This window comes from Colius striatus, chromosome 19, assembly GCF_028858725.1.
Source record: "Colius striatus isolate bColStr4 chromosome 19, bColStr4.1.hap1, whole genome shotgun sequence".
Taxonomy (NCBI): domain Eukaryota; kingdom Metazoa; phylum Chordata; class Aves; order Coliiformes; family Coliidae; genus Colius; species Colius striatus.
Window position 1 is genome coordinate 215737 of NC_084777.1, and position 19822 is coordinate 235558.

At 37.5% G+C, this 19822-nt stretch overlaps 2 protein-coding genes across 7 annotated transcripts in view; one reads left to right on the forward strand and one right to left on the reverse strand.

Moving 5' to 3' along the window:
- The window catches only part of RALGPS1 (Ral GEF with PH domain and SH3 binding motif 1), a 76635-nt gene that overhangs the window by 34809 nt on the left and 22004 nt on the right, over window positions 1–19822 (reverse strand). For all 6 annotated transcript variants that reach the window (XM_062011816.1, XM_062011818.1, XM_062011815.1 and 3 more), the window contains 2 exons: window positions 19681–19773; window positions 16947–17073 (listed from right to left, as the gene is read on the reverse strand). In XM_062011816.1, the coding sequence (XP_061867800.1) occupies window positions 16947–17073; window positions 19681–19773 (220 nt within the window). The remainder of the gene's footprint in view (window positions 1–16946; window positions 17074–19680; window positions 19774–19822) is intronic.
- ANGPTL2 (angiopoietin like 2) lies at window positions 1359–16474 on the forward strand. Its single transcript, XM_062011821.1, has 5 exons — window positions 1359–1916; window positions 10308–11164; window positions 13673–13866; window positions 14103–14373; window positions 14846–16474. Exons 2-5 carry the CDS (start codon window positions 10357–10359, stop codon window positions 15043–15045), a joined length of 1473 nt encoding a protein of 490 aa, XP_061867805.1. The 5' UTR covers window positions 1359–1916; window positions 10308–10356; the 3' UTR covers window positions 15046–16474.

Sequence of the window (19822 nt, forward strand, 5' to 3'; positions counted from 1 at the left end):
AAATTTAAGTGCCCTAGAAATCAATGCTGCTTAAGTATACATTAAAGATCTTAAAAGTAGCAATGGATGATTTATATATAAAATTCTAAACAAGAAAATTTATCCTTAGGAAATCTTCTATTTCCAAGAACTTTGGCATTCTGGGGTGTAACAGCAAGTTAGAAACTTTTATTTTTCTACTAAAGCAAAAAGTCTGAAAATGTTAATTTCAAAAGAAAACTAAGCAATCAAGTAGAAATCTAGGTAGGTAATAATCTTGCTAGTTCTCTAAGTAGTCTGAAATTTGAAAAATTGATCAGCATGCGAAATAGTCGCCTCAACACTCATGGCAACCCATTCTCTTCATTCTTCCTGCTCTTTGCTTTCCTCCCTTGAGAAACTACGTATATTGCTAGGTCAACAAGCCACCTTGGAAAGGAAGGAGTGTGGATCACATACAAATTAGAAGAAAATTTAATGGACGTATTGCTAAATCTGTCAAAAACAGAATTATCACATTCTGGTTCAATTAAATCAGAGTAATAGCTAACAAAAGTATTCTACAAACAGAAAAGCCAGTAATGGCAAATTTTAGAAAGGTTCTACGGAAACTAAAAATTCACAGCAACAGAATGAGAAAAAAACATGCTTTACATTACTAACACAAGCAGTAAGCAAACATTAAAAAATGCACCAGTATTCAGTCAAACTATGGACTCAAAAGCTGCATTAATTGTTTGCTTAAATTTAGACAACATTATTTCACTTTATTTCTGAGAACATGCAGTTTCCTGATAGAAATGATCCGGGAAGTGGTAAAAAATGAGAGTATCAGCACTACTCTCAATAAAGCTGTCTTGCTTTATTTTTTAAAGACGACCAGTCAGTAAAAACTAGTAAGAGAGTACTTCAGCGTCTACAATGAAAAATACTGTCTCCATCAGCTGCGAAGACTATTAAGCAGGACGTGGATCTCCCCCCCTCTCCTCCCGACATTTTGGGGACGAATCCTTCTGCAGTTACAGATTCGCATCTCTCATTTGATCTAAAAAAACAAACCCTGGTTTCTCAAACAGCCTCTAGAGCTTCGCCCTACTCTTAACACTTTTATATGTAACAGATAAATCGCTCTCATTTTGGATTATCGCTAATTACTCAATCAATAGCAATACACCTCTTCGGCCGGGTCCACTTTTACATGCTGGTAGCAACAGGCTCACGACACACGAGGACGAAGCTTCACTTATAAGAACCCCTGTACAAAACTGCACCTCCGCAGTTACGAAACGCCGCGAGTCCCGCCCGCGGCCGCCCCCGCACTGCGGCCGCCGCTCCGGCAGCCGTGAGGTCAGCGTGCCCGGGCGGGCGGGCCGGGGCCTGCGGCGCGGCCCGCGGGCGGCTGCGGCTGGTGGAGGCCCGGCGCTCGGGGGAGGAGGAAGAAAGCTCGTCCAACCAGAACGTGTCAGCTTGGCGGAGGTCCGCCTTTCCCCACCCCCTCCTTTTTTTTTCCCTTTCCCCCCCACCAGGATGCAAGTCTGCCACAAAGGAGCTGAAGTTCAAGTAAGGCTGCTTTAACCTCGCATGAGATGATGGATTCCAAACTTTAAAACCGCAATGCTGAGTTCCCATCCTTCCACTAAATCTTACCGTGCCTCCAGAGTAGGACGGTGTGGATGTGTTGCTCGGATAGGGTAGCCAAGCTGTGAAAAAGCTTGAAGAAAAACGGAGAAAAGGCAAAGATTTTCCACCTAGTTACTTCCTTGTCTAACTCCCGGAGAGCGCACAGACCTACCCAGCTGTATACTTCAGGTCACTGAAGAGTTTCACTTTTGATACAAGCACCTAAGTGAAATGTCACAGCTCCTGGGGATGAACTGTTTTGAAAATCTTTGATGAAAGCACGCTAAGGACTGAAGAAAGAAGCCAAAGGAGACAGGGTAAGAATGGATAGCACAGATGAATTTCGTTTGAAGTGTGCATCTGAGTTTGTATACATCCAGAGTCCAAAGACTGGTTTGCAAAGACTATTATATAAGTGAATATAAGCTTGTCAAAAGATACTATAAAGGAGCAAACCTGTTTTTTATTTTTAAAAAACAAAGAAACTTGCCTCACGTATTATAGTTGGAAAGATAACTGAGACATTTTATGATGCCAGGCAGTGAAAACCTTCTTGCCATTATTTTCAGGAATGTGAAATCTTTGTTAAAACTTACTTAATTATGCATATAACTTTGAGATATAAAAGTTCCTGGTAATAGAGGCTATAAAGTTAATATTGGAATGATTTTGCAAAAATTTCATTGACAAAGAACCTAGCGTTTGAGTACCTTTGTGTAAGCATTCCATATTTACAATATGATTTAACTACTATTTTTCATGGGCAAAAAGATGTCACATTTATTAAAATGTTAATCTGTTTAAGGGTTTTTTAGTAATATGGACAACGGGCATGCACATATATGAGCACACATAGTATGAGAACTTTTTAGTAGTGATTGGATTAAGTGAAAATAAGGTGAGGCCACTGTTAAGGGAAGCAACAACAAAAGCAGTGCTCTCTTTCAATAATTACATTCCACATCTATGACAGAACTTTAGTAAAGCACAAAGAACAATCCACAAACAAAATTACTAAAATTCTTGGTAATCTAGAAAAAAAAAAAGTACTTCTTGTAACTAAAAAAAAGTTGTCGTTTGCTAAAACTTGACAAAAGTGACATGGCAGCAAAAGATACATAATCTTTTGACACTTCGTGCAGCACTTGATAGTATTTCAAAACAAAAGCTCTCCAAGAGCTAATTAAGTCACTGTCATTTAGAAGTGTTGCTTTAGTCATTCGTTCCTCTCAGTGAAAAAAGTATTTCCTTTTAACAAGAATGAACTAGTGTTTGAACCGAAATTTCACCACAATTTTAAGTGAACAGAAAAGCTGAGTATAAAATGCATTATAATAAATTTAAGGCAATTAATTAGTTTCTGTCAGCGTGGCCCTTGTTTACAGTGGAATCAAGTAACTAGTTACCAAAAAACCAAATAAAAATATTTACTATATTTACTTTAAAACTTTTCCTAATACACGAGACACATACTGCTGTGCTGTATTTCCACAGTGAATAGATATTTCCTTTAACAAAACTGAAAAAAAGAAAGTGTTCAGGTTTTTCACAGCAGTACAACTAAAAATCAAGCCACGTTGAGTTCATTCTAAAAGAAAACAACTGGAAGTCTCTCTCCTTACAGAAAAGCAAAAATTAATAAATCACATTAAATATGAAGACTACCTGAAAAATTGAGAGGATGGATTAATATAATTTCGTGGAAGAGGATATCAGGGAGAAAGATGAATGGAGCATGAGCTCTGAGAAAAGGGGCAGAGAGTAAGAAAGCAAGCACCTTCAGGAAATTCATGCTTATCGCAATGGTGTGGTGAAATCCAGATTGTATTACTGGTCTGGTGCCTGGAACATGCCAGCTAACTAAGTCCACAAACACCATCAAAGGACTCTAAAGAAGCAAAACCTAACATTTGTTATTGAAAACCAAACACAAACCCTCTGATCTTTATATAGTGGGATTTACATTTGCTTTTATAACTGCAAATTGCAAATAATTGTAAAACTGCACTCATCTAAAAACTACTTTTAATATCTAGGACAAAAATATTAAAGAAACAACAGAGGCTGGTTGCTAGTTTTTTCTTGCTTAGAATGAACAATTATAAAACTTTGTGTGAATTTATAACCAAATAAAATAGTTTCTCTTTTCATGAATAAATTCTGTAAAAACTAACACTATGCCCTTTGTGCCTTCATTTATATGTCTAAAAGCCTGAGGAATCTGCACAAAAGGTACCATATGTAAGATTATGTAAGAAAAGCCAGACCATCAAATGACTGCTAGACTCATTATATGCGACCACCACACAAGAACTGACTAATCCATACAACTGAATTTTGTAACAGAGCGATTGAGCGTAGCAAACTGAAATAATGTAGATGTAAGGTATCACTGCTACTTTTTTCTTTTAAGTCAAAACAACTAGAGGGAAAAGTCAGAAAGTATCAGTGTGGTGTAAAAAGTGTGTATCTTATCCTTCTTATCCTTTTTTTCATTCCGCTGGGTATTTCTAAAAGGCTCTAAAGTATCAGTTTAATAATGGTGAATTCAATTCTGGCACGTTAAACCTACACACACTCATGATCCACCCTCTAGACTATAGACCCTTGAGTCAGAGCACATTAAAAGGAGAGGAATAAATCTTGAGTGTTGGATCTTGCCTATCCACTTTCTCGTGAAAGTCACCTATTACCACAAAAAAAAAAAACAAAACCAAAACGAGACACGTAAATAAAACCACATATAAAAACAGAGTGAAATAATAAAAAATAAACCCCCAAATTCTGGAGTTAACTTTCTAAGGACTGAAATACCCAGGAAGCCTTTTTAGGGAAGTTAAGTGACAATGACAGAAAAAGATAGCAATTTTTGGTAAAAACAACAGCTGTTATCCCAGAGATACAGCAACGTACATGGAGAGTCCTATTTTATTTTGACAGCTTATTGAGCCCTCCTGCTTAAGTGTAACGTGACATAGGAAACGTACTCCTTCTTCTTGTTCACGATTATTGTAACCAAAGCCTCAGTTCCTGAGCTGTGACATATAAGGCACTAAAAAAAAAAAAAAACACCTTTTTGAAGTGAGAATTCCTGCTACCTCCGTCACACACCACCTTCTCAAACAAAATTGGTAGCCTTTTTTTTTTTCTTAATTAGATTATCTTTGCAATACATTCAACTATACTTCAAGTAGTAACTCAAGTCCCCAGAAATCCTCGTGTAATATCCTAGTTTTAGCCTGGAAAATTGCCTTCTTTGTAAAGTAGTCTCCAATGGTAGACACAGTGTCATGTATCACTTGTACAAAAGCTGCATTTATATAGCTCAGTGCATCACTACTTTCATACCTACAGTCCTCTGCCTTAATAACAAATTATTAACAAATTTCATCCAACAGAATACAGCCAAAGCATTGAAAGGCTACTGGTAGCATTTTCAAATAAGCTTAATAATTTTATTATGTTATTACAAGTCATACTTTTCGACTGAGGGAGACATATTTTTGTTCTCTTTGCACACAGAACTCCAAAGGATAGGTAAAATTTCAGAAAACCAGAGCTAGTTCACCAGTCTATTTTGTAAAAATGAGACTGTCTGAAGTATGCATCAGAACCAAGAAACAACAAAATAGGTATACACTGTGGAGTATCCACAATGAAATACGTATCTTGTCATAAATAACTTTAAAAAAGACCATAGTGCTGACATTGCTACCCTTAATGCTTCCTTTAAGTCAAGCTGATTAAAAGAAAGTGAACAATTCCCAAACAGCTACACTGTGCATGTAGAAATATCTTTGGGATCATGACAGTGATTAAACTGTAGGATGTGAAACACCTGTATCATTTTAGACGGTAAGATACTAGAATCTTATTGAAATATCATGTGTAAGTGTCAAGACTTTCAGAGCAACCAAAAGCTAATATATTTTGGCTAACCAAAAGTTTTATACAAGTATGATAAAGTACAGAACAGAAAAATATTTCAAAGCAAAGCCAAAGAAAGATTTTATTTTCCCTCTAATGGACAGAAAAGAATATAAAATGCTGAAACATCTGATACACCTTTCAGAAAGTATTTCTTCTTTTTTATCAGATCATAGGAACATCCTCAGGGGAACAATGAAAAAGCAAACAAAACAACTTATTACCTACTTCCAGTTACATACAGATGAGAATACATTTGTTCTACAAACTGACATTTTAATCAAAGCAGTTATGATGGCTACCAGTACGAAAAATACTGTGATTTTAACCCATACAACAGTACTGAGATGCAGTTATACTCACGAAAAACAAACAAGAAAAAAATATTTTACGGAATACCCTGCCAAGCAAGGTAAACATACACAAAATTTGGTTTAGGTGCATCTGCACTAGGGCAAGTTTCTCCCAACTCAACTGCCACAAAAAGTGCTTTTACAACTACAAAAGTCTTGACCAGTCAGAATATAAAAATCATGTTACTTCAAACTTAGAACTTCTAATTAGAAAAAGTATGTATTTTGTTTTCAATTAAAAGGACATATATATTTCCTTTGAAATATGCTTCCTTCAGTTCTCCCTTCTTTTGTTTGTATGCTTGTTTGTTGGGAGTTTTGTTAGTGTGCACACGGATAAAAGATAGTTGCCAGAAACACAGCACATCTAAGAAAATATGCACCGAAACTCCAAGTATGCTTTTACATAATGTTGTTTTGTGGAATGGTGAAGTTGAAAAGTCTATAGCTACCTAAGTGGAATTTTGCACAGGGGGAAAATACAATCTCAGTAATAGAGCTCCTTTACAGTTCCCTGCAGAAGACCTACTGGGAGAGAGAGTGAGGAAGGAGGGGCTGAGCCAGAGAAACAGGAAGAACTGAGTGATCAGCACTAGTTCAGTTACAAAGAGTATGAGCAATTACTTGGCATAAGTGCAACACAGGAAAAAATTGTGTGCTAGACATCAAATAAATAAGATCTTCCTCTCCCATGGGAAGGAATTCTAATGTCCTAAGAATCTGATGTTCTCCTACTAAAAAAGAAGGGGAAGATATCAAAAAGCATTAAATCAAAACTTAAGATTATTTCTCTGTCTTCCCTTCCCACTTCCTTCAGCAAGCTTTTATCTCCGTAAAAGATTAGTCCTTGAGAGTTGTTCAAACAAGCATCTTGGTTATCAACATCACTTGAATCCAACTGCAGAAAAGAAGAAATGCCATTTCTGTTATACAGGCCTCACAGTATGCAACAAACAAGCCTCATTCTGAACACTTCTCTAACTGAAAAAGTATAATAATAGATAATAAAGGACTTAAGAGATCACTTCATAAACAGACTCTGGAGGAAGAAGGACATCTGAAGACAGTATAGTTAGTGTTTCTATTTGTACAGAAGCATTATCTTACCAACGCATTTTTCCTTCCAATGATTTTTCTTATAGGAAGAACACTTTGGAAAACGTGAAATGCAGGCAAGATCATTATAAAGAAGCATTTCAGGATGGTCTAAACACGTTGATGTCATTCACTGATGGCTTACATTCTACAGGCTGTGGTCTAACACTGGAACAGGTTACCCAGAGAGGCAGTCAATGCCCCATGCCTCTCCAGTGTTCAAAAGGCATTTAGACAATGCCCTCAATAACATCCTTTAACTTGGTCAGCCCTGAAATGGTTAGGCAGGTGGACTAGATGATCACTACAGGTCCTTTACAACTGAAAGAGTTTATTCTACTTTGAAAGACATTCGAACTGATACATTGAGTCTGATGAAGTCTGTTCTATTTTTTTTTCTTAAAACATTTTTAGAAAAATTGCAGAAAAATCCAGCTGTTGTATGTTGCTCTGTTGTTTTTCATCCTTGAGAAGAATATGTGCACCCCAAATCCCATGCTCTATTAAAGACACGAGATGTAAAAAAATCCACTAATCAACCGAAGAAAAAACTGGTTTCTTTTCAATGGTCACAATAATTACAGTTTTCGAAAGGGAACAAATGATACTTCAACCAGTGAAATAAAATCCATTCTACATCTATATGTGAGGGGTATTTGTAAAAACAGTCCATCTATGCAAAAATTTCGAGGCCTGGAAAACTGCCAGGGTTTCTAAGTGTGACCTGCTGTGCCACTGCTGATCATGCAAGTTAAAGCTATCTGAGGTAAATTTAGGCTATGTTTCCCAGTCTCCAAATAACCTTTCTTTACTTATACTAACCGTGTCAAACTCCAAACTTTTATCTGAGAAGATTTCAAGATTCTTCACAAGTTCTGTAAAACACAATTCCTCTCCATTTGCAAAATGAAAATCAGTTTAATCCAAACAAGAAACTGAGGCAAACGTGTATCCTAAAACTTGAGGACAGATCAAGTCATGATAACTTTTGTTTGAATCATTAACAGAAGTATTTACATAAATGTCTACAGTTTATTTCAAAATAACAGAAAAATGTTAATGACTGGCAAACATGTATCTTCTCAGTATAAAGAATTATGTAAATATGTATATCCATCCTTAACCTGAAACTGAAAAAAATGTTTAAGAGTCCACAGCTGCCAGAATCATAGAACAATTCAGATTGGATGGGACCTCACCTTCGCCTTACAAAGCAAGGCTAATTTCAACAGTACGCTGCTCAGAGCCCTGCCTGAATCAAAATGTTACCTATTTCCAGAAATGGAGATTCCACTCCCTCCGAGTGACTCCTTCAGCCACTCTCATTCTGATATTCTTTTCTTCTAAAACGCAAATAATTTTGTCCTGAGGCAATTTGTATCCATTGACCATTATACTTTCGTGGTGCACTTCCAAAGAGAATCCATCTTCTCTACAAACACCCACTAAGTAGTTGAAGACAGTAGTAAGATGTCTCTGTCACCTTCTCTTCTGGAAACTAAACAAACCTAGCTCTTTCTGCTGCTTCTCATACATCATGTCTGCCAGCCTCTAGCTATCAGTGGTTGCACTCAGATGGACTCATTCCAGTTTCTCACAGCTGTTATTATCATATTTTCATGTCATTTAAAATATTTTGATTGTACTAAAGATGACCAAGCAGTAAAGTGACAATTAGTTAAACAATGAATGGTTATTCCGTATGAAATGTTTTACAAGCAAAGGAAAATATGATGGTAACACTACCTTGGTTTTAAAAAAGTATCAAGTAGGTTTTACACACTGAAAAAACTCCACACTGCATTTCCCCCCGTTTTATTTAACATATATAATACATATATGCCTATTAAAATTCATAAACACAAAGCTGATAGAAATACATGGTATCAAAGTGCTGTTCAAGCAGTTGAAGACTGATTCGTGCCGAAGGCGTTCCTTGCAGTAGTCAGAATGTTGATTGTTTCCAAGACAACTGTAGACTATTAACAGATTGTGATGGACTCAAATTTACACCTTAAACATCAGTGTACTCTGAGAACTAAGAGTAATTTCAGAGACTCACAGAATCTTTGATTGGAAAAGACCATCAAGATCATTGAGTCCAACCACTAAGCTAACACTGCCAGTCACCGCTAAAACCTGTCCCACAGCAGCTTATCCACATGTCTTTTAAATATGTCCTGGGACGGAGTCCACCATCTCCCTGGGCAGCCTGTGCTGGTGTTTAACAACCTTTTTTGTGAACTTTTACCTAATCTCCAATCTAAACCTCCCCTGGTGCAACCTGAGCCCATTTACTTTTGCCCTAGCGCTTGTTACTTGGGAGAAGTGACTGATCCCCACCTTGCTACAACCTCCTTTCAGGTAGTTGTAGAGAGTGATAAGGCCACCAAAAGGGTACCATTGCATTATATCAATAAACACCAATAGCTAATTTTAATAGCTGAGGGTCATCTTTGTCCACCATGCACACATCTATGCGTGTTTTCCCTTCCAAGAAGGGACTACAAAGTGAAACAACTAGGTTGGGTGTAAAGACAATGTCTCCAGTGAGTCTCAAATATTTCAGCTGTAAATTCTACTAGTCTGAAAAAACAAAAAATTTTATTGCCTATGATATTTGGGCAGAAGAATTTAAAAATATTAAGGAGTAATGTAGAGTTTCTCCTTTCTTAAAAAAAACCCACAAAATGGAGGTTCAATAATGCTGACTAAAGTAAAATTATTACATTCCACCTAAGCTGTATCTCCTGTAATATATTTTATAACATGTAACTATAAAATACTGCAAGTGAGCTATTTGATAGTTTTAGAGCTTTTAATGGCACGTAGTAACTTACATTCTGTTTACATTTAAAGGTTATATTTGTAACTGTAAGAAATGAAAATGTCAGTCATATTTAAATGAAAAACACCAATCTTGGAAACTTCTGTGGTACTTGCCTGGAAGACTTCAAATCCTGGTATCTATTAGTTAGTTTCTTGGGAGGGGTTGGCAGTTTTTAGATAAACTTGCAACTAGTAACTATAGTTCTGGCCATAGAATGATACAACTATTGCCTGTGACATTCCTGAGTGACCTGGTCTAGGCAGACTTGCTTGAACAGGGGGTTGGACTACATGATCTTTAGAGGTCCCTTCCAACTCCTACCATTCTGTGATTCTGTGACGTCCCCTTTAGCCAACGTAAGTTCATGCTCAATGAGAAAAATCTCATGTATGTACACATGTACTAATTATGTAATACTTTGTAAGTTTTAGAACAGATTATCAGTTTTAAGTTTGCATTGATTTCTTATTTGTTTACTTACTGTTAAATTTATTTTAAAACAGATTTTTAAAAGTTCTTTGCAGAAGAACATTTGACCAGAACTAGAGGATCATGATGACAATAAGATTCATCTGTTTACTGATAATAGCTGTTGTGGGAGCTACTGCAAGCAAAACACAGGAATTTGAAGGCAATGATGAGGAAACAGAACAAGAATTCATTTATATGAACAGATATAAGCGTTCCAGTGACACACAGGAGAAATGCACTTACACCTTTATTGTACCTCAACAGAGAGTGACAGGTGCCATTTGTGTTAATTCTAAGGAGCCTGAAGTTCTACTTGAAAATAGGGTAAATAAACAAGAATTACAGTTACTTAACAATGAACTTCTTAAACAAAAGAGACAAATAGAAACTCTTCAGCAACTAGTAGAGGTGGATGGCGGGATTGTTAATGAGGTTAAACTCTTAAGAAAAGAGAGCAGAAATATGAATTCTCGAGTCACACAGCTCTATATGCAGTTACTACATGAAATTATCCGAAAACGTGACAACGCCTTAGAACTTTCTCAACTTGAGAATAAGATCTTGAACCAAACTGCAGATATGTTGCAGCTTGCAAACAAATACAAAGACTTGGAGCACAAATACCAACATTTGATGTCAATTGCCAATAATCAATCAATAATAATTGCCCAACTGGAAGAACACTGTCAAAGAACACCATCTGTAAAGCCACTGCCACAAACTCCACAGCCACCGAATAAAGTGTACCAGCCTCCTACTTACAATCGCATTATTAACCAGATATCTACAAATGAGATTCAGAGTGATCAGAACTTAAAGGTTTTGCCACCTACCTTACCAACCATGCCTGCTGTTACTAGTATTCCGACTTCAACTGATAAACCGTCTGGTAAGTAATACTATTGACACATCAACAGTAGTTTATATTAATATGCAGTGGGGAACATTTTAATTGTAAAATAAAAAAATGCAGACAGAATTTATTTGTCAAAATAAATACTAATGAATTTTTTTTAACTAATTGAGATTTCTTAGATCCAATGTCATCTGTGTATTTATCTTGTGTATTTATAATATACATGTTTTAGTAGAAGCATAGAAAATGCAAAAAACTAAATCCTAAATGTCTGATTCAGACACACTAGCTCCGCAGACTTTTCTCATGTTACTCTATCAAGACAATCCCCCCATTTATATTACATGGATGAGCTGCATAAAATTTTTACTAATCACCAGTCAATCGTTTAAATTTTATTTACCTCTACAGTTCATGACTTTGGAAGAGGACTGACACTTTGTGTAAACATTTATGAAGTTACTACAAATTTGTTCATCTAGCATGTGATAATTTTTTGCTTGTGTAACTCAAGAAGTACTACACATCTGCTCTGTAGCTCACACAGGGCACTTAAGCTCTAAGACAGGAGCAAAGAGAAGCAAGTGGTGGAATAATAAGGGACATCATACAGCCCTCATTAAGAGTGTTAGGAGTTGTGCCGTAAGCAAGATGAGGCGCCTAAAAATCCCATTAGAGATCACTTGATCTACATGATAAAGAAACAACAGGTAAAGAATTCAGTTTAACCTATAGTCCCACATATTTAAAATGTAGTTCAAGTACTCTGTGTCCCATGTAAGATATCTGTTCTTCAGTGTGCAGGTAACACCTACTTGCTTCAGAAAAAAAAAAATAAGGGACCCATAGACATCTGAAATTAAGACCTGAAACAAGAGTAAGGCACATGAACTGCACTCAATATATTTCAAGTCTATGTGCAACATTCTAAATGACATCATCAAACTCTTAAGAATGATCAAATAGTGCAACTGCCACATTTAAAAAAACCTCCTATTTCTTGGTGGAAATACCAATAATGAAAGAAACTTGAGCAGATGTATCAGTCTAAAGCATGGTCTCTAAAACACTTTGCTACAAAGCAGTTATTTCACAACATTGCCAGAGACGAATTCACCAAAGCTTGCATTGTGGCATGCAAAACTTCAGACAAAAATATCATGATTCTAATGTTCTATGTAAAAACAAACAAACCAACCAGTTTAATCTGTTGACAGCTCTCCTTCCTCACAAAGTATCCCTTACAATTCTTATGTGTGTATTCATGTTTCCCACTCATTCCTAAAAGAATGTTAGGTAAGTCTAACTGTCTGCAAAATACTGAACACTTACAGAAAAATTAAAAATTGTTAAAAATAACCAATACATAGCCACTAAGTCACTGCATGACAACATCAGAAGTTCAAAATTGTATTTTCTTCCATTCAACTTGCAAAATATGAATTGCAAGAAAAATGTCTATAGTCTTAGGAACACTGCTCTATAGACTTGCTTCAAAGAGCCAAATGCTAATAAAAGACTTCAGGATGAAATGGTTTAGCTGTGACACTCACTAACAGCTCCTCCTGTCTTGGAGTTATGACCCAGAGGTTTGAGGTCAGATGTAGGGCTATGGTGCACCAAAGCCCAACCATGCATTAATGCTGAACGAGTTTTAGCAGACGTGGATTACACAGAATGGGTTTTAGTTTATCAGTATCTTCATCTTCAGTATGTTCCCTTTCATATCTGATGCCACACACCTCAGTAAAAATTTTAGAAAGTTAGTACCTGACAAAAAACCACCTGCCATAGAAAAGTAGTAGCAAACTCTGCTTTCAAGTATCTGTAATAGTTTATCATTATCTTAAAGCATCTTCAGAGAAAAGAATCGTGTGTGGAATCATGTTGCCACATGGCCTAGGAAGAAACTGCAAGATTAAAAAGTTGTTAAGTACCACATCATATACTACTATATTTTTACCAAAATCAAAGATCTGAGACTGACTATTTTAGGAGTTTCTTCAGAAATTACTTTGAACTTGCATGTTCTTTTTTGTTTTTAAAGTGCCACTACATACACATTGTGATAAAATAAACAAGGGCAATTTAAGTTACCAGCATTCATTACAAGTCTTCTTCCGTTTCCCATAAGCCATGCAACTGTGCCACAGAATACTGCATCTACATCTAATTTGCCAGAAATCTGAACAAATAGCCACAAAAGAAATGGAGAAGGAGCTTAAAAGCAACACTCTAGGCAAAATCTGTGAATGACTATAAAAAACAAGAACACCAGAGCATGACCACAGACCAAAAATTTGTATTGCCTCTTGTTACAGACTTTTTGATTAACCAGTTGAGAAGATCAACCCCCCTAAAACACTGAGGTTGCTTCTGTAAAACTTATTACTAACTCATTTGCTGAGTACAAGGGTACTGCTACCTTTACAAGTGTTGTTAATCTACTGTAAAGAGTTACCAATGAACATACCACCACTACCCTGCACGAAAAATACACACAACTGCATTTTGATGCAGAGTCCTTCTGTTTTGACATAGGGCCCTGGAGAGACTGTCTACAAGCATTAGAAGATGGCCACGATACAAGCTCCATCTATCTTGTAAAGCCAGAAAACACAAACCAGCTTATGCAGGTCTGGTGTGATCAACGGCATGACCCTGGTGGATGGACAGTCATTCAGAGACGGCTGGATGGCTCTGTCAACTTTTTCAGGAACTGGGAGACATACAAGGTTAGGACAAGTGAGCAGTTTAATGGTTTCTACCCTCTAAAAATTATTGGTGAAGTTAAAGGGTGACTTAAGGGTCTGGCCACTAACTTACTTGAAAAGAAACTTGTGTGTTTACTCTTATAGAAGAGGAAGTCTCTATAAAATAAATTACTGTGCTTTTCTACTTCAGAATACACCCAGATTTACCTCTAAAACACATGCATGATGTTAACATGCTTCTCTTGCTTCCTTTACAGCAAGGGTTTGGTAATATAGATGGAGAATACTGGCTTGGATTAGAAAATATTTACTGGTTAACGAATCAAGGCAACTACAAACTGCTCATAACAATGGAAGACTGGTCAGGCCGAAAAGTATTTGCTGAGTATGCCAGCTTCAGACTGGAGCCAGAAAGTGAGTATTACAAGTTGAGGCTGGGACGCTACAATGGCAACGCTGGAGATTCTTTCACTTGGCACAATGGTAAACAGTTCACCACGCTGGATCGGGACCATGATGTATACACAGGTACAAGGTCTCTTTCAGTTGCCTTTTTTGCATGCACACTGCCCTCCCTCTTTTTTTTTTTTAAAAAAGGAAAAAATACTTGTGGGCACACACAGAAGTGCAAACAAAAAGAAAAAAAAAGAAATGCCATTTGTAGATATTTGTCCACTAGTAACTTAAGAAGCACAAACTGATGTGTCAACCCTTAAACATACTAACACTTAAACGATTTTTTTCATTTAAATATTTATCACTTTTGTAAAATGTGCTATGGGGATTGAGACAGTAATGCAAATAAATTCTCCAGCAACGGAGAGTCTATCTATGGAACCTACCTACAGAGCTGGTTCCTGAAGAAGCCTATATTCACCTTCTACCACATGGATTTACATGTTAAACATACTGTCAAAACCAAACACTGTTTCGTGCTTAGCTTGTGTGCTGCAAGATTTTTCATTTACTCCTAAGACTGAATCAGAGCTTTCTTTTGCAGGTAATTGTGCTCATTACCAGAAGGGAGGATGGTGGTACAACGCATGCGCTCATTCAAATCTCAATGGAGTTTGGTATCGTGGAGGACACTACCGCAGTCGGTATCAGGATGGTGTTTATTGGGCTGAATTCCGGGGGGGATCATATTCCTTAAAGAAAGTTGTTATGATGATAAGACCTAACCCCAACACATTCCACTGATACCATTTTTAACTTGCTTTGCTTTCTTCTTCTAAAAGTCATGTAAAGCTATGATGTTATTACCTGGCATTATCTTTTCTGAAATGAAGAATGTAAGATATTGTACATTTATGGCAAAGATGTGAGGGCTTGTATATTGTATTTTCAAGAATCATTTCAGGAAAAAAAGCTGAAGAAGAAGTGGAACTGAAATGATATAGCATTCAGAACACCTCTTGGTACTAAATCTAGTTATATTGAGCCTTTTAGAACTGGCAGTTCAGATGGACTGTAGATAAGCTTTCTGGTTTTTATTCACTGTAAATTAAGTTTGGATGGTAAAAATACTGCCACAACATTTAAATATTTTTATATGTTATTAATATGTATAAATATTCTCAAATACAGGAAATATTACAAAATGTACAGCAAGAGTTTTATTATTATTATGAGCAATCATTCGACACAGGAAATCGTATCCTTTGAACAGTGTAGCTGGTATATGTACATTAGTGTGATTATTTGGATTTAAACTGTGTTAGCTGCCACGAATAAAGTTAGTACTATATCATTTGATTTTCAGAGCAGATACTGAAACCATTACTGTCATGATGAATCTAGTCTTTCCCCTTCATTTTGAGCGTTTTAATAAACTGCACCTATAAATCAGAATTCCCATTTAATTGTAATATTTTAGATTTTGAAAAACAATAATGAAAACAAAGTAACTACCTGCATATAGAAATTAATCCAGATTTACAACAGATATAACATGTTGGCTATACATGTTATACTACACTAGAACTGCCACAGTATTTTGTACCTGACTTCAGTCATTACCTGCTGTGTAGCCTCTGTATTAAGAAATGGATGGATATAAATTAAAGGGACTATCCAACTTTGCAGGCCAATGATGGATACCAATATATATTTAATATCCTTAGCCAGTAGACAGAAGTTATATAAAGAAGTTACCTGTAGTCAAGAGAAGTTATATTTACCGCATTTCACAGTTATATTACTGTCAAACTATTGAATAGATTTACTCATCTATATTTAGAGGTCAGTCACAACTGTGAAATACAATGGACTAGGATAATTCTAATACTCTTCTGAGGTAGGTTTCTAGAACAGATTGTTATAATACCATTTCAAAACAGCAACTACTCAAAAATGTAAGTTTAAGAATGCATATAAGAGGGAGAGCAAAAACCTCTAGAAACTCAATATATTTTTAAGTAAGCCTGTAAGATACTTACTGTGCATTGGTCTGCGTGTGCTTGCACACTTTTTCCCTTATTACCTCATCCCTTCTTTGCAACAGTATGACATGCATTAAACTGACATGTGATGTAGCATGTGTTGTATATAACTAAGAGTTGGGTTTTTAATATATTAGATTACCCTGTAATGTCGTAATCCTTTAATAAAGCAACAAATGTTATTTTGACATGTTCAGATTTCATCCTGTTCTAGTTCAGGTTACTTATAGCAAAGAATAGATAATTACTTAATTTCACACCACTCTGGCTCATGACTCAAAAAACCTCTGATACACAACTACTATTAATGTGTGTTGAGTCTCCAAATATTGCAACATCAAAAGAAAAGCAATTTTCAGATGACAAAAACACTCTGAAGACAGTTCTGAAACCAAATGCTCCTTTAAACTCTGAAGACATCAAAAAAAGATAGTAAACAAAGAAAAACTTGTAGTTTCAAATGTCAATAATGCACAGAACTTCTACATGACAGAGATTCTAGTCAGTGCCTATCTGAAAAATCTCCACCAGATGTAATTTTTCTAGATATGAAATTAAGCGAACCATACCTTTCACATATAATATTCTTCAGGTGCACAACATACTACATTAGTGCTTGTCAATCAAAATGAACTGCAGATAAAATAATTGTTCACTCACCTAAATATGGAATAGTAGGAACCATTTTTAAGCTTCTGATGTACTCTCGTGTCCTTTTATAATTATCTTCCTTAGACAGTAAATAATCTAACTTCTCAAAGGTGGTCTTGTCTTTGCGATTCAAAAGCTACAGAGAAAAAATGAAGGAGATAATACAAGTTTAAAATATAAATCTGCACGGACACCTACAAATAATAAAATTTCATAGAATCCTAGAATGGTAGGGGTTGGAAGGGACCTTCACAGATCATCTAGTCAAACCCCTCTGCAGAAGCAGGGTCACCTAGATCAGGTCACACAGGAACGTGTCCAGGTGGGTCTTGAAGACCTCTAAGGAAGGAGCCTCCACAACCCCTCTGGGCAGCCTGTGCCAGGGCTCCCTCACCCTCACAGGGAAATAGCTTTTTCTTATGTTTAAGTGGAACATTTTGTGTTCCAGCTTCATCCCATCACCTCTTGTCCTGTTGCTGGCTACTATAGAAAAAAGGGATGTCCCAACCTCCTGACACCCACCCTTTAGATATTTATAAATGTTAATAAGATCTCCCCTCAGTCTCCTCCAGACTAAACAGCCCCAGGTCCCGCAGCCTTTCCTCATATGAAAGATGTTCTAGTCCCCTGATCATTTTGGTGGCCCTGCACTGGACTCTCTCCAGAAGTTCTCTGTCCCTCTTGAGCTGAGGAACCCAGAAGTGGACACAGGACTCCAGATGAGGCCTCAGCAGGGCAGAGTAGAGGGGGAGAAGAACCTTCCTCCACCTGCTGCCCACACTCTTTTGATGCATCCCAGGATGCCATTGGCCTTCTTGGCCACAAGGATACACTGCTGGGTCAGGACTTCCAGGTCTCTCTCTGCAGAGCTGCTCTTTAGCAGCTCGACTCCCAGCCTGTGCTGGTGCCTGGGGTTGTTCCTTCCCAGATGCAGGACTCTGCACTTGTTCTTGTTGAACCTCATGAGGTTCTTCTCTGCCCAACTCTCAAGCCGGTCGAGATCCCGCTGAATGGCAGCACAGCCTCTGGGGAATCAGCCAGTCCTCCCTGTTTGGTGTCATCAGCGACCTTTCTGAGAGTACACTCTGTCCCCTCATCCAGATCGTTGATGAAGGCGTTGAACAAGACTGGCCCCAGAACCGATCCTGTTGTATGATCCACAGGAAAGGAAAGCACGGTCAAATTCGTCATCACCCAAACCAGCAAAATTATTGAAAACATGCCACCTGTTTATGACAAAACTTTTTTGATAAAAAGTACAGCATCAGAAGACCGTGCTGCCACTCAGTGAGATCTTGACTGACTCAATGTGGTTTAGGTCCAGGGAGGAACAAAGAACCATGAGCAGCCACTCATTCACTCCTCCCCCTCCCAACTAGACAGGGAAGAGAGAAGTACTGAGGGCCTTTGGAACTCTGTAAGGACAGGTTGGGCTCTCTCACACTTATGGCACCCAGGCAAAACAGACAAGAATGACAGATTTGGGAAAGAAAAGGAAACAATTTCATCCACAACCAACCAAAAACATAAACAGAAAACATACCCAACCAAAAGCAATACAGAGTAGGATGACGATGCAGTGCATGATCAGCCCTTGCCCTCACCCTTCCCCTCTTCCTAGTGTCTTTGTAAGTGTGGAGTCCTGCACCTGGAGGGGAACAACCTTTGTGATGAAAGGCTGAAGGAGCTGGGGCTCTTCAGCTTGGAGAAGAGGAGACTGAAGGGTCATCTTATTAACGTTTACAAATACATAAAGGGCAGGTGTCAGGAGGATGGAGCCAGGCTGTTCTCAATGATGTCCAATGACAGGACAAGGGGCATTGGGTACAAGCTGGAACATAAAAGGTACCAAAGAAACACAAGGTAAAATTTCTTCCCTGTGCAGGTGAGGGAGCACTGGAATGGGCTGCCCAGATGGGTTGTGGAGTCTCCTTCTCTGGAGACACTAAAAACCCACCTGATGAGTTCCTGTGTGCCCAGGTGGTCCTGCTCTGGCAGGGGAGTTGGACTAGATCTTTCGAGGACCCTTCCAACCCTTAGATTCTGTGACCTGCTGGAGAGCAGCTCCACAGAGAGGGACCTGAGAGTTCTGGTGGACAATAAATTAAACATGAGCCAGTGTAGTGGGTTTGTGTGGCCAAGTTTTGGTAGTAGGGGGACTACAGGGGTAACTCTTCTGAAAACAGCTGCCAAAAGCTTCCCCTGTATCTGATAAGTCCAGTGCCAGTCAGCTCTAGGATGGACTTGCTGCTGACAAAGGCTGATTCAGTTAGTGAAAGAAATCACAGAACTTAAAGTAAATTTGAATGCAAAATTCTGTCCTCAAGAGACAGAATTTGCAAAATGAAAATGAAAACTGAAACATATCGTACAATAATCACAAAATAAATGCTTTTGTATTTGCAATAGGTCATTTTATCTTCCTTTCACTTTAGGTAATGAAACACATAATGACCTGGATAACGGGATACTGAGATACAATCTGTACAAGGGCCTTCTAAAATTGCTTATAACCTAAAGTCCTCTTGAGCATATAATCAGTGTCTTCTAGAATAGACAGGAAAAAAAGATAGTTTAAAAATACGCATCCATTTAAACTCTACTTTCACAAAAGACGTAACAGATCACTACTTCTGCTATGATGGTGCCACAAAAACAAGAATATAAAGAATCTTCTTCCAGGGCATGAAATTTAACAATTCAGTAGAATTCAAACAAGACAGAAAAGACAACGGTAACTTACAGCCCAGGTTTTAGTAAGTCTGAAGATAGGCGCACTTTGCAGTGCTGACACCACAGACATAAGAGAATGAAGGTTATTCAGTTCTAGAAGCTTCTAAAAAAAAAAAAGGAACACAACTTTTAGCACATCAAAAAGGAAGGCA